Consider the following 15,868-nt stretch of genomic DNA (forward strand, 5'->3'; position numbering starts at 1 on the left):
AAATGAATAAAATCTTTAAAAAAAAAAAACCCTTATGGTTTTACAATCAAGAAGAAATCTTGTGAAGGAATAATAAAGACCGTATTCTCAGCTGGTTTGTGGGAAGAATCTTGACCGGGCAGAGATGACTGTCAAAGGTGGGCGTATTTGCTCAAGTAGTTTTTGACCTCGCTCCTGCTCTCCAGAAAGTTTTAATATGGTTACTTTCAAGTTTAATAATACATATTTTCCTGGTTTTATTTCTTCGTAGTTGAGGATAAGGATCAAGAATGGACAGATGAGTGGGGAGTTGGGGGTCTCGAGCTGGCATTACTCTTTAGTGAGTGTGTCTGATTGATGGATTATTAAGTACTGTTAGCAGAAAAATCCCAGTGTTTGGGTGATAATGCCCTGTCTTTATTTTGTGTTTTTTTTTTTTTTTTTTAAAGATTTTATTTAAAATCTTTAAGAAAAGATTTTAAAAAAATCTTTTAAAAAAGATTCTATTTATTTATTTATCAGAGAGAGAGAGCACTGGCAGACAGAGTGGCAGGCAGAGGCAGAGGGAGAAGCAGGCTCCCTGCCGAGCAAGGAGACCGATGCAGGACTCGATCCTAGGACGCTATATTCGGGTTGCTTTCATAAACTCAGTGCTTCTTGGGACGAAAGATGGGGCCTCCTGGACACGCAACAGTGAGCCTTTGTGTTCTTGAGATCTGATTGTCTTCTGTGAGCAGCGTTTCCTTGTAGTACAAAAGGGCCATGACCTCCTGAAAGGCGAGGCTGATGGTGAAGATTGCCAACGGGTGTATGCATGTGTGTGGTGTTGGGGTTCATAATGTCACACCCATCTCAGGGACGGGAACCGCTTTCTGTCAATATCCTGAAGGGGCACTGGTTGGTTGAGGAGAAAATGCATGTTAGCTGCGTCTTGGGTTTGGCTTTTCGGGGTTCCCTTGCCCTTCTGTGCTGTGGGTTCCTCCGGACAGACGGAGGAGAGCCACCAGAAGTGAACCTGTTGGTTGGTTGCCACGTCTGCGTTAATAAGAACAGGTTGCCCAAGAGGAGATGCTTGTTTCAAAGTGGAGTTCTTGAAAGATTTCCAAACTTTTGGCATTAGTTGAAGTGTAGCGGAAGGTCTGTGTGTTTACTTTGGGTGACATGTATTTGCACTGAGTGTTTGGCATCCTTTGATGGTACCTGACAAGAGCGGATGTAGGTTGTGGGGTAGAGAGGCCATCTGGCACGGAAGGGCAAGGGTTGACGTTTCTTTGCCTTTCGTTTTAGGGCAAAAAAAAAAAAAAAAAAAAATAATTTCTTTCCTTACGTCTTAATTTGGGAGGTAAGTAAGCCCCAGCATTTCCTTAACTCAGTGGTGTAGGATTTTAATTTTTTGCTTTGGGGAAGGGAAGAGTTCCTGTTAAAATTCTTTAAAACCAACACCTGCGATGTATGGCTTACGGCGAACCATGGATGGCATTATTTTGAGCTTGCCTTCTGCTGAGCTTAATTTTTGACTCCAAGGCAGCAGCGCTCAACTTCTAGGGATAGATATCTTTGAAAGCAGAGTCCCCTGTGACTGAGAGCTTGGGAGCCTCTTGAGCCTGGTCCTGTTTCCTTACTCCAACCCACGTTGGAGGCTGGACTCCATTCTTTTGATCTACTGACATGTGGAATTTGGGGTTGGCCTCAGATTTGTGTTTGCACCAGTGTCTCCGTTCCCCCAGAACCCTTCTAATGCAGAAAGGAGGTTGTAAGAGCCTTCCTCCCGTGAGCGAGCCATTCGTGACTTTGCTTTGGGCTGGGATGTTGATGGCGGAGACCCAGCAGGGAGCCTGTGAGCTGGGCTGCCCACCTCTGAGCGAGCACACGCCACACCTTTCTTTTGCCATATTTCCTTATTCATCTTGGGCCAAGCGTCTTAAACACAGGTTGCAATATTCATTGAGCACCCACAGTGACCCCAAGCACAGCAAACTAAAGCTTTAAAGCTTTTGCACTTAGAATTTTGGCTTAAGGTTAAACTATTATCTGGTTGTCTTACATAAAAGAAGAGTTCTGTTTTCTTTGGGGATTAGTGATGAATGTAGCACTTTGTTAAAATGCCTTTTTAACATGCTTGTCATAAATGCAAAGCTACCTTCAGAAAAACTGGTAGGACCTGTATTTCTAATTACAGCTTTCTCCTTTCCTTTTAGGAAGGCACCAAAGTAATCCAGCCCATATTTTTGGGGAAAATTATTAATTATTTTGAAAACCATGATCCTACTAAGGCTGTGGCTTTGCACGAAGCCTATCTCTACGCCACGGTGCTGACTGTCTGTACGCTTATCCTGGCCATACTGCACCATCTGTACTTCTACCACGTTCAGTGCGCGGGCATGAGGCTGCGCATCGCCATGTGTCACATGATTTATCGGAAGGTAAGTGTCACTTTGTGTCAGAACGCCTGCCTCACCCCAAGTATCAAAAGCATTTTGGGAAAGTTCGTAGACTAAAAATTTTGTAAAAAGGATCTCTGTTTTTATGTATTTATTTCAGCAGGGGAGGGGCACAGGGGGAGAGAGAATCCTAGGCAGGCTCCACGCGCAGCATGGAACTAGATGCGGAGCCCCTCGCAGGGTCAGTCTCAGGACGGACCCTGAGGTCATGCACCTGAGTCATAATCAAGAGTCACACTCTTGACTGACTGAACCACCCAGGTGCCCCCTGGAATCATTTATACCTTACCAGAGAAGCTTGTTATTTATAGCAGGGGAATGTTTTTTTTTCCCTTTAAGTGAACTTTACCGATACATGATGGAAGTTTCCTATTGTGATCAATAGATCACATTTGATCTATTGTGATAGATCACAACCCCTGCCTTTGATCACATTTGGCCACAGGCTGTTGCAAAATACTCTACAGGTAATGGAATCTAATGAAAAAATAAGTATCAAAAATAAGGATCAAATTGATTTAGGCATGAGAAATTTCCAGTGTCGTCATGCCTAAATCTCTGAGTTGTATTTAGGGAAATTTTTTTGTTGTTCATTAAAACTTTCGTTTACATCAAAATTACATTTTACAAGGGACCGTCTGTGAAATTGGATCTGTAAAATTAAATCTCAGAGAACAGATTGTATTTGAGAAAAGGAATAATTGTATTTTTTAAATGAAGCATTTAACCCTGTTCAGTGTAATTGTGTTAATTAAAGGAAAATATAGAATCCATGCCAGACACATTCACTGTTCTGTGGTTATGGTTTTTTTTTTTTTTTTTTAAGATCTTATTTATTTAGGGGGAGAGAATGAGTGGAGGGGGAGGGGTGGGAAGGATGGAGAGAGAGGGAGAAGCAGACTCCCTGCTGGTCAGGTAGCCCGATGTGGGGCTCGATCCCAGGATCCTGAGATCATGACCCGAGCCAAAGGCAGACACTTAACCCACTGAGCCACCCAGGCGCCCTGGTTGTTTTTAATAGTATTAAAGAAAATGGTTGATGTTTGGGATGAAACTTAAAATTTTACATTGTTTTTAGTAGTTTTAGAGAGAACTTATGTTGTACTTTATGTTGCTTTCCATTTCAGTTATTAGTTTAGGCACGGTGTTCTTCTCCTTTAGTATACATTGTAGCTGTTTCAATAACAAGACCCGGTTTGATGTGTTCAGCATTTTTTATTGAGAAATGCCATAAAATTCTTCCATAGTTCACCCTGGTCTAAAGTATTATGGAGGGGGTGAGGCTTTCAGGTGTCTTTACCAAGGAGTTGCCATAGACAGAAGAAGTGACAACTAGATAGCTCTCTATTTTGGGCCGTTTGCTTTAAAAACAAAAACACTCCATTTTAACTCTACTGTATACTTGAAATTTACTAGGAGAGTTCGATTTTAAGCATTCCTGCCATACACACAGAAGGATAAGCTTGTAGAGTGATGGATATATTAGCTTGGCTGTAGTACTCATTTTTCAAAGTACATCCGTCAAAATTTGACTTAACTATATACAATACTTTTTAATTAATTAATTTTGGGGTAATCTTTACACCCAATGTGGGCTCAAATTTAAGACCCCGAGATCAAGAGTCCCATGCTTTTCTGACTGAGCCAACTAGTGCTCAGTGTATACAATTCTTTTTTTTTTTTTTTTTTTTTTAAAGATTTTATTTATTTATTTGGCAGAGAGGCAGGCAGAGAGAGAGAGGAGGAAGCAGGCTCCCCGCTGAGCAGAGAGCCCGATGCGGGACTCGATCCCAGGACCCCTGAGATCATGACCTGAGCCGAAGACAGCGGCTTAATCCACTGAGCCACCCAGGCGCCCCTATACAATTCTTATTAAAAAAAAAAAAAAAAAAAAAAATCCTTATTGGAAGTTCAAGTCAAACAATTTAAATTTAAAATATTGCTTCTTTAACCTAGTTGCTGCGTATCTAGAGCTTCTGTTTCTTAGGACTACTTTTCTTAGCAAAACGCAAGATGTCTCCTCCAGCTCCTCCTCTGAACAGAGTCCTGTTAATCTTGGAATTGTGGGCACGCCGGAGGCTCCTCACTGTCTGTGGAGGCTGTGACATGTACCTTCAGGTGCCTCCTGGGTGATGTGAAATATTTAGCGCTGCCTGTCCGCCCCCGTCAAGGCATCTTCGTTGCTGTCCTCCTCGTGCTTGTTCTGTTGTAGTCTCTTTCTACCATTTAGGAAACGGGTCTGCTTTCTCTATAAATTAGCTAGATCATGCTTCGCTCCCATAAATAAATAGGAAATTTCACTAGGACTCTACTGTGAGAACCTTAATCGTGGGAGCCAGGTTTTAGGGGGATGGTTCAGTCCCACAAAGCTCTTTTCCTGCCCAGGTGAGGTGGTGATGGTTCACCTGTTTTTCTTCCTCTCCCCACTAACGTTTTAGAACTCGCCTTTGGGAAATCTGATCCGATCTGGCACATTGGCTGCATGTAAACATCTCCCAAAGGTGTTAATTTGCTGGCTTGATTAGCCTGAAAGAATTGTCCCCTTACAAAGACTTGGCTTGGGTCAGACCATAGGCGTAACCTGAAATGCCAGGAACGTGGGAAACACAGGTCTCCTCAGGCACTGCCTTGTGTCTAGAATCCTGCTGGGGACGAAATAGGACACTTCTTCACCACAGGTGGGCTGACTCTTTAGGGCAGAAGCTGGCACTGCAGCGAAGCTCTGAGAGCCCCCTCCGAACATTCACGCCTTAGGCTGGGGCCCTACCTCCTGATCCCCGGTTCTGGGAGAGCACTGGGTTGGGTGTCGTCACTGGAATGGCTGCTGGTTCGTAGTAGAAGTTTGTAATATTGCAAGATGTCATGGGATGTAGCCTACAAGAAAATGACTTATGACTTGTTTACCTTTGCCCCGCTTTGGTAAAATTGCACTTGGCTTTTGAGCTTTTTCTTTTTCTTTTGAAGATTTTTATTTTTTAAGGAAGCTCTGCACCCAATGTGGGGCCTGAACTCGTAACCCTGTGGTCGGGCGTTGCCCGCTCCACCAACTGAGCTAGTGAGGTGCCCGGAGCATTTATTTATTTACTTATTGTTTGACTGATGGTGGTAAAATACGCATAACCTCACATTTACCCTTTTAACTCTTTAAGAGGACTGTTCGGTGACATTTAAGTAAATTCACACCGTTGTGTGGCTGTCACCACTATCTCACCATTCATCTCCAGAACTTTCTGGTCTCCCCGGACTGAGACTCTGTGCACGCTAGACACTGAACTCCCCGGCCCCTACCCCCACCGCCGTCCCCGCGTTACTTCCTGTCCCCGAATTTGTCCCCTTTTCCTAGGTACCTCATATAAGTTGTTTCATGTGGTATTTCCTCTTTTGTGTCTGGCTCACATCACGGAGCCTCATGTCTTCAAGCATTATCCCTGTTGTCGCCTGTGTCAGAATTGAACTCCTTCTCGAGGCCGATGACCGTCCCACTGTATGGACGGGGCCCATTCCTCTGTGAGTGGGCATTCGGGAGATTTGCCTCCACTTTTCGATGATTGTGAATACAGCTGCTGTGAACATGGAAGGGCAGATCCCACTTCAAGTCTGTATTTTCAGCTCTTTCTGGGGACATTTCCGCAAAGTGCCATGGCTGGACTAGATGGTAAATTTTGAGGAACCGCCCTACCCTTTCCCACAGTGGCGGTGTCATGTTACTTACCCACTTGGTCATTGGTTTTTCTGCGCAACGTGAGGACTAAATGAAGAGGGGTTTGGATGAACTGTGGCGTTTTGTTTGGATTGGTGATTCTGGTTGGTGGTCTCTTGATACAGCCCGTGGGGGTCTGTTTAGTTACCTCAAATCTATAGGACATTTTTTTTTTTTTTTTGAACTTTTTACCAAATAAAGAGATTATGCAACACAGGCTATGTCTTTTGGAAAGTCAACAGATTGACATGAAGAACACAGGTTCCTCACCGTAGTGATGTTTTGAACATTACACTTGCTCATTTTAAGGAAGTCACTGCCTGTCATGGGTTATATTCCCAGCATGGGTTACTGTCACCTCTGCAGTGGGACTGGTGGCTCTGTCCTGTCTTTGTTCTTGTCCAGGCCACAGAAGAAGCAGGACGTGTCCAGCTTCAAATCTCAAGGGGCTGCTTTCCCAGCTCAGAGCAGAGCAGTCAGGGCCAGACTGGGGGGAGATGGCACCTTCAGCCCCATCACTAGTGGAAACGGATCTCGCAGTTGCCAACTTGACCTTGGCTTCAGGTTTGGGTGCGCGTGAGCCTGAATGTTCAAGGTCTCTAGTCCTAGGCTCACAGGATGGCTTTCTCTGTAATCAGGATGGTACAGAGATTTTCTTGTATTACCAAATGCATACGACACAGAGGTTTTTTCTTAAGATCTTCAGCCTGATGGGCCGTGGGTTTCCTGACTCTGTGTCCAGTTTGAAGAACTGTGGCAGTTCCATAATGAACCTTGATGGCTGGTTTGCTCTGAATGCCAGGGAAAGCCGGAGCTGTCAGCTTTCGAGCTCATGGACACATTCTCTGTCCTTGTTCCTTGGTGCAGTCTTCCTTGCAGAACGGATCGTTCTGACCATCCTTTTTATTCTGGCTAAAATCTCCTCTTCACTCTCTTTAGAATTACCCACAGGATAGTTTTTTTTGTTTTTTTGTTTTTTTTTAAAGATTTTATTTATTTATTTAACAGAGAGAGATCACAGGTAGGTAGAGAGGCTGGTAGAGAGAGAGAGAGAGAGAGAGAGAGAGAAGCAGGCTCCCTGCTGAGCAGAGAGCCCGATGTGGGACTCGATCCCAGGACCCTGAGATCATGACCTGAGCTGAAGGCAGCGGCTTAACCCACTGAGCCACCAGGCGCCCCCCACAGGATAGTTTTTGAGAGTACTTGTCTTTCTTTGGTTGAACTTGAAGATGAGTGACTTCCTCCCAACATCTGAGTTTCCTTTTATCCTCTGTTGTGGATCTGTCTTGGCAAGAATTTATGTACAGGAAACCCTCATTATTCACAGATTCTGCATTTGCAGATTGCCTGCTTGTGGAATTTATTTGTAACCCCAAAATCAAGGCCTGGAGCGCCTTCACAGTCATTCGTGGGCACATACGATGTCACTAAAATTTTTTATCCTCTGATACGCATATTCCTAGCTGGGGTTGCTGCCTTGTTTCAGCGGTCCTACTGTAAACAAAGTGTTCTTTTCACGGGCTTTTTTTTTTTTTTTAAAGATTTTATTTATTTATTTGACAGAGATCTCAAGTAGGCAGAGAAGCAGGAAGAGAGAGAGGAGGAAGCAGGCTCCCTGCTAAGCAGAGAGCCCATACAGGGCTCGATCCTAGGACCCTGAGATCATGGCCTGAGCCGAAGGCAGAGGCTTAACCCACTGAGCCACCCGGGTGCCCCTCATGGGCTGTTTATATGTAGGGCCTGTTTTCTGCTCTTCTTTGCTTCTTTTTGGTGATTTTGCTGTTTTAAATGGCCCCACCCAGAATGCTAAGGTGCTTGTCTGGTGTTCCTGAGTCCAACAAGGCTGTGATGTGTCTTGTGGAATAAATATGACACGTAGTACGGAGAAAATGCCTGTGTTAGATAACCTTGGTTCAGGTGGTTTGTTTTTGACTTGGTATTTTTTTTTTTTTTAATTAATACCTATAACGCAGTATTTGTTTCAGGGGTACAGGTCTGTGATTCATCAGTCTTACACAATTCACAGCACTCCCCATAGCACATACCGTCCCCAGTGTCCGTCACCCCGCCACCCCAACCCTCCCCTTCCTTGTTTTTGGTAAGACTTCACTCTCGTTTGTGCCTTTGTCTTCCTGTGTGTTATCTCTGGCAGATTTAAAAACATTTTTCTTTTTTTCTTTTTAAAATTTTCTTTTTAAAGAAAATGTAAATTTTCAGAAATTGATAGTGAACCCTAGGTGTGATTTCCCTTGAATTTATTATGCCTCTTCGGGTTTGTTGAACTTTTTGATCTTTAATTTATTCTTTTTCTAAAAACTTGGGAAATGTTTGGCCATTATATCTTTTACAATATTATCTTCTGATCCATTTCCTTCTTCCTCTTTCTTGGATTCTTATTACATGTATGTTAGAACATCTGAAAGTGTCTCGTAGTTCCCTCTTTTTCCCCCCTAAATTTTATTCCATTTTTTTCTCTCTATTCTTCAGATTGGATAGTTTTCTTTTAATCAGCCTGACTCCCTTTTCTCTTATCTTCAAACTGTTACTAAGACCAGCTAGTGCGTTTTTCCTCCCTAGTTTTGTATTTTTCAATGATAGAATGTTCACTTTGCTCTTTTTTACAGTTTGTGTTTTTCTGCCAAGGATCTGTTTACTTATATTTCTCTTTAATTCTTTGAACATATCTCCCTTCAACTCTTTGAACATAAAATAAAAAAAAAAACAGTGTCTGTGTCAAACTTTTTTTTTTTAATTCTTATTTATATATTTGGGGGACTTGCTTTTTATTATGAAGACTGCTTTCTTTCTTGTCATGGTTTAGATTTTCCTGTGGGTTTTTTTTTTGTTGTTGTTGTTGTTCTTTTTGTGTGTCTCAGACTTAAAATTTATTGGTCATTTTGAATGCTACATTGCAGATCTGCCTTCTGATAGTCTCTTGAGGAATGTTGCATTTTGCATTAATAGGTCACTCACCAACTGATCTCTTTTAACTTGGCGTAGGCCTGATTTATGCTTTGTTAACTTACGCTTTTGGGAATTCTAAGGTTATTTTCTCTAAGCTTCCAGTTAGTAGGTTTTAGCCTTCAAGCTCTGTGTCCTTTGTGGGACCTTGTTAGGCCTTGGTAGTAATCTTTTCTAGGTTGAGTCTAGAGCAGATCAGTTCCAGAGAAGAGATTCTCAGCCTTTGCACTGCCAGCATTTAGGGCTGTGTAATTCTTTTTGGGGGGCTGGGGGATGGAGGGGACCCCATGCATCGTGGGATGTTGAACAGCAACTGTGGCCTCTACCCACTCGATGCCAGTAGCGTCTTTGAGTTGTAACAACCAGTAAATGTCTCCAGACAGTGCCAGATGTCTGCTGGGAGGTAGGGGCAGCACTGGCCCAGCTGAGAATCTCTGCTCCACGCATGGTCTTTCCTTCTCAGGTGTGGTCTTCCTGGTGTCTCAGCTGTATTCCAGCCTTGTTGATCGCTTATTAATAAGGTTTCTCCGCTCTGGCCGGGCAAGAACTCCAGTGCCCTAACTTGACCTTCAGGGCTCTGTGTTCTGCTCCTCGTGCCAGCTCTCTGGTGAGCCTCAGCCTCTGCTGACCTGGGCCTTTTTAGCCCATCCCTCAGCGAAGGCCTTGGCAGCAGCATCCCTTCCCTGCCCTGGGACATTGGGGACCCTTTCATTCATCCTCGGAGGTGCCAGCTGCTTCGGCCGAGCCCAGCCTCACCTCTGCCTCCTCAACTCCATGGGAGCTGCTGTCCCACGTGGGCTCCATCCAGCTCCCTGCTACAGCTGGAAGACGAGCTACTGGCCAAGAGCCACGACAGCGGTCGCGTTGACCTTTTGAGTGTCCCTGCTCCCAGGGATCTGTCTTGCACTGCCTGTTACCGGTGCCCGGACACATGATTTTGTCTAGTTCTCTACTTGCTCGTGGCAGAGGTGGGGCTGGGGCTGGCCCACCGTCAGACAGCAGCTGTCTGCTCGTGGCCTTTCCTTGCCGAGTGTTTATGGAGCTCCGTGTACACGACAGGGCAGGGTGGCCCTCCACCGGAGCGTGGACCTGCTCGGCTTCTTTGCCGAGCAGAGCAAGGGGACAGGTCATATGCTAGGCTGCGGGTCACTGGATTCTGTTATGAGTCATTGTTGTGCTTAATACAAACCCAGATCCTGGGTTTAATCCAAGACCTGCTCCCGCAGAGTGAAGAGAAGCCTGGAAATCTGTATATTTAATCTGTATCCCAGGGGTTCTTATCTGCAGGACAATTGGGGAGTCACGGTGCTAGGGACGGTGAAGGGGACAGTGGGCAGGGCGGTGGTGGGTGTGGAGCCTTCTTAGACAGTGAACACACAGCACACAGCATGGCTGTCTGCATTCCTTAACCAGGATTTGTGCTGAAAAACACGACTGACACTTAACTTTCGGGATCCAATTAGTTTAATTTTTAAATTTTTATGTTAGTCTGGAGATGTTTTTGTTTCTTTGTTACTTGAAGGTATTTCTTTAGTTGTAGAATTTTTTTGGTTGGTGGCTATTTCCTGTCCCCGCCAAAGGTGATCATTTTGTTTATATATTTATTTTTTTATTTTAAAAAGGATTTTTAATTTCTTTTTTAAATTTTTAAGTTATCTCTACTTGATAACTTGAACTCACAATCCAGAGACCAGGAGTCACCTGCTCCCCTGACGGAGCCAGCTAGGCGCCCCTCATTCTGTTTACTTATTTTTTTAATTAATGAATTTATATTTTTTAATTTAAATTTTTTTAAAGATTTTGTTGATTTATTTGACAGACAGAGATCACAAGTAGGCGGAGAGGCAGGCAGAGAGAGAGGAGGAAGCAGGCTCCCTGCTGAGCAGAGAGCCCATTGCGGGGTTCGATCCCAGGACCCTGAGATCATGACCTGAGCTGAAGGCAGAGGCTTAACCCACTGAGCCACCCAGGCACCCCAATGAATTTTTATTTTTGTAAGATTTTTTTATTTGTTCATTTGAGAGAGAGAGGGAGAGTGTGTGAGCCAGAACATGAGCATCTAGTGGCGGGGGGGCGGGGGGGAGGTGCGGAAGGAGAGGGAGACACAGACTCCCCGCTGAGCAGGGTGCTTGACTCGGGGCTCCATCCCAGGATCCTGAGATCACGACCTGAGTCAAAGGCAGATGCTTAACCAACTGAGCCACCCAGGTGCCCCTAAATCAATGAATTTTTAATTATGGTAAAATACACATAACAAATTGACCCCGTTTACCATTTCTGAGTGTCCCAGCTCGGTGGCCTTAAGTATGTTCACATCATTGTGCAACCATCACCACCATCCATCTCCAGAACTCTCCATCTTGGAAAGCTGAAACTCTGTCCCCATCACACCAGTTCCTCGTGCCCTCCCCCCACCCCTGGCCACCCCCATCCTACTTCCTGTCTCCAGGAAACTGCCTGCTTAGGTGCCTCCTGTGAGTGGAATCACACAGGCTTTGCCCTTGGGTGCCTGCCTTTTCTCTCCCTTGGCACAGTGTCTTCAAGGTTGACCTCGTTTTTTGGAATGGGTGCGGGTCCTACCTCTGCTTAGTTTTCATTGAAAAAAGTTAGAGTTCGCCCTTGTCCTCAACAGTGGCCACCAAATTTCAGTCACTTGCGGAGGAAGAGGAGGGCATCTCCAGACAGGACGGTACCCCCGCTCTGGGTCCCTGCGCAGAGCCCGCAGCCGTGGCTGGCTTAGTTATGTTTTGAAGTCCTCGTCTCCTCCCTCTGGGACCCATTAGCTGAACTGACCGGGTTATTTTCTTTGTTTGGAGCTCTGTGACTTGACAGCCGTTGGTCCCCAGCTGCTACTGGTTACTGTGCACTCTAGTGACAGGAGAGCGTGGGGTGTGGGACAATGGCGTTCGGTGGAGACTGCGGTGGGTGGGGGGGTTTCCTCTCCCGTCTCTGCACTTTTCTCTTCGTTCCTTCGTATGGACTGATGATCCATGTTAAGGCATTGCTGCTTTTTAATTGGTTTGGTTCTAAAAACGAATGTTGTGAAAATGACGAGTTGAACAGCATCTCCTTTTGTCAATTTTTTTTTTAAATTTCTGTACAGATTTACTGGTTTTCTGAAGGCTTCAAGCACGGTATTTACAAGGGAATGAGTAATTATACAACTTGTGTGATAGCACGAAAGGGTGCACTGTTCTTTACGTGTGCTGCATATCCAACTTCCTTAAGTTCCATGCTTTGAGAAATAAAACACATTAGGAAAAAAGGTTATGCACATTTGTAAAACACTCTCTCTCTCTCTCTCTTTTTTTTTTTTTAAAGATTTTATTTATTTATTTGACAGGGAGAGACACAGTGAGAGAGGGAACACAAGCAGGGGGAGTGAGAGAGGGAGAAGCAGGCTTCCCGCTGAGCAGGGAGCCTGATGTAGGGTTCGATCCCAGGACCCTGGGATCATGACCTGAGCCAAAGGCAGAGGCTTAATGACTGAGCCTCCCAGGCACCCTGACACAGTCATTTTTGACAGTAAAATTATGCACAGTGGTTGACTCTGTGGAGGGTGTTTTGCTTCCCTTTCGTAGTCTTAGTATGAAGGAAAGCACACGATTAAACTTTAGAAACTTCTTTCGAGACAAAAGAGTTCTAAGTAAATATAGATGTTATAAAAGACTTGGCGTGTGGCCTCATATCTAGATTTTTATGACTAAGCCTGCCATTTCTGGGAAGATAGTTTATACTCAACATTTTTAAATGTTTTATAAATTTTTAGAAACAAAAACATATTACATGATATTTTAAAAAAGTTGATGATAGTTTTTTTCTTCTGTTGGGGATATACTTCATCTTTATTTTTCTCATTAAGATAGTCTCTCCTGTAATTGTGTGTGTGTGTGTGTGTGTGTTCGCTGTCCTTTGTCTCCTTGTCATTGGGTTTTCCACATTCACTGTATTATTACTTCTTCCACCGAAGGGCCACCCCCCCAACCCCCGCAACTCACCTTTGCCCCAGCTGCTCTGTGTTGTTCTATCTCTTCCCCTCTCTTGTGTGGGAGACCAGTCACATGGTGCTTGTCTTTCAAAACAAGAAATTGGTGATGGGAGGGCCTGGGTTAGGGGGTGTCTTTCGTTATGTAGGGATGTGACCTCACTGTGAACGTGACTGTCGTCGTATGGCCTCACACATTCAGGGGCTCATGGAGGCTAGAGGTGATGAGGTCAGGGAATGTGGAGTCAGTCTGACCTCAGAGCACATATCACAGACCCCCTGGTCATTCTTGGGGTCCCCATTGTGGCCCTTCTGCTCAGAACGTGTTAAGTCTGTATGTGTCCTTCTGGCCTCTTAACCCCCAATAGATCACAGCGGTAAAATGGTAAAGGAAAGGTGGCTGATGAACTTAAAGAAGGCTGATGGTAGCCCCAGGAGGGCCATGCCAAAGCTTGCAGAGAACTTTCCGTACAGGTGTGCTGGCTTATAGGACAGTCATAGAAAACAAAAAACAAAAAAAAAAAGAAAGAAGACAATGGAACTGTCCAATTACAGAGAGGTTGTTGATTTTGTATGCACTTTGGTTTTCATTTCCTTGACTCTCTTTTCTTCTACAGAAGCATAGAGGGGCTCTGAGTAACTTCATGGCGGTGTCACCCATTATATTTATGGGTGCGGGGATACTAGGTGCTCCGTGTGTCCTCCTTCAAAAACAAAATTGAATGGTTTCAGGCTATGCAGTCATGAAAGAAGACGTGGCAGCATTACTAAGCAACTCTAGGCAACAATATTGGAAAAATATAGGCAATTTTCTGCTTTGGGTGAGCTAAGTGTACTTTTCCTACGAGCCTGTTGCAGTCATACCCAGGGTACCTGGAAACCACCTTATCTGACAGACTCAGCTCTGGGGCAGGGCCATGAACCAGGAAGGAAACCAAAAATACCAAAGAGGTGACCCAAGTACTTGGTTTTTAGTTCTGAAAATCCTTTAGGTTCTTCCTCTGAGCCTCCTTGATGTGATTTTACTTAAAATGTTATGAGAGGCGCCTGGGTGGCTCAGTGGGTTAAAGCCTCTGCCTTCAGCTCAGGTCATGATCTCAGGGTCCTGGGATCAAGCCCCGCATCAGGCTCTCTGCTCAGCGGGGAGCCTGCTTCCCTCTCTCTCTCTCTCTCTGCCTGCCTCTCTGCCTATTTGTGATCTCTGTCTGTCAAATAAATAAATAAAATCTTAAAAAAAGGGGCACCTGGGTGGCTCAGTGGGTTAAAGCCTCTGCCTTCAGCTCAGGTCATGATCCCAGGGTCCTGGGATTGAGCCCCGCATCGGGCTCTCTGCTCGGCGGGGAGCCTACTTCCTCCTCTCTCTCTCTGCCTGCCTTTCTGCCTACTTATGATCTCTGTCTGTCAAATAAATAAATAAAATCTTAAAAAAAAAATCTTAAAAAAAAATGTTATGAATCTGTCCTAGTTTGGAAACAGGAGTAGGTGCTGGTGAGAGGGATGGCTTGATAGCAAGGGAAAGGATGGGTGTGAAATTCCAAAGACGTGGCCGTTTGGGGCTGTCTCTGGGAGTAGTGTCCTCCACACACACCCAGGGTCCTTGACATTGGGTCTGAGGCACGTTGGTGATAAGGAATTGGCATCATTCAGATGGGGAAAAACTGTTTCTGTTTTTAAGGACTGTTAGAGAAGTGATGGTATGTGTCCATACTTGGGTTTTGTGTTTCAGTTGTATTGATTAAAATAATTAAGAAAGAAGAAAGCAGTATATTTTTCAAATGAATGACAAATATTACTTATTTTTTAAAAAACTGATTAAAATCATTCTTCTGGTCCAGATTATAGAGTTGACTTGTAACTCTAGATGTATTTTGATGCCCACCCAGAGAAGGAGCCCCCTATAAATGGATGCCTATGCTGATTGAGTTTGCATTCCACAGTTGGCAATGTTGGTTTTAATGGCCATGTGGACTCCAGTATAACCCATAATTAGGTATTTCGATTGCTTCCCAGTATTTTTTATATTAACAGATGTCAGAGCAGTGAACATGATCAAAGTGAAACCTTTGGAGACATCCTTAATTTCTCAGGGTATATACATTTCAAGGTTTTATTTTTTGTTTTGTTTTGTTTTGTTTTTTAAAGATTTTTGTGTATTTATTTGATACAGAGAGAGAGAGAGAGAGAGAGAGAGAGAGAGAACACAACCATGGGTGTGCGGGAGGGAGAAGCAGGCCTCCCGCGGAGCAGGGAGCCTGATGCGGGACCCGATCCCAGGACTCTGGGTTCATGACCCGAGCAGAAGGCAGATGCCTAATGACTGAGCCACCCAGGTGCCCCAAGGCTTTTTTTCTTTCTTTCTCTTATTTCTTTCTTTTTTTTTTTTTGGGTGATCTTACTTATTTATTTCAGAGAGAGAGTGAGCAGGGGGAGAGGGAGAGGTAGAGAGAATCATGCTCAGCATGGAGCCTGATGTAGGGCTCCATCTCGTGACCTCATGATCTTAACTGAAGCCAAGAGTTGGTCGCTCAATGGACTGCACCATCTAGGTGCCCTGCAAGGCTTTTGAATGCTAGATTTCCTTCCAAAGAGCTGGCAACTATTTATAGTCTCTGGGAAGCCGAGATGGTCCCCACCCTTGCCAATATTGGCTCTTGTAACTTTCTGTTTTTGCTATGTTCACCAGTTTCTAGATGAAAAAGAATACTTTGTCATTATTTCTGAGTCATAACGAATTTTAGTATTGAAAAATTTTCAGTGGTCATTCGTGTTTACCTCAGTGAGTTTCCCGCACCTGTTATCTGC

At 44.4% G+C, this 15,868-nt stretch overlaps 1 protein-coding gene across 1 annotated transcript in view; it reads left to right on the top strand.

Annotated features, from left to right (window-relative positions):
• ABCC4 (ATP binding cassette subfamily C member 4) overlaps window positions 1–15,868 on the top strand; it is a 248,451-nt gene that overhangs the window by 51,565 nt on the left and 181,018 nt on the right. Inside the window, exon 4 of the mRNA XM_032314331.1 lies at window positions 2,178–2,402. Coding sequence (XP_032170222.1) covers window positions 2,178–2,402 — 225 coding nt within the window. The remainder of the gene's footprint in view (window positions 1–2,177; window positions 2,403–15,868) is intronic.

Source organism: Mustela erminea, chromosome 15 (genome assembly GCF_009829155.1).
Source record: "Mustela erminea isolate mMusErm1 chromosome 15, mMusErm1.Pri, whole genome shotgun sequence".
Lineage (NCBI taxonomy): Eukaryota > Metazoa > Chordata > Mammalia > Carnivora > Mustelidae > Mustela > Mustela erminea.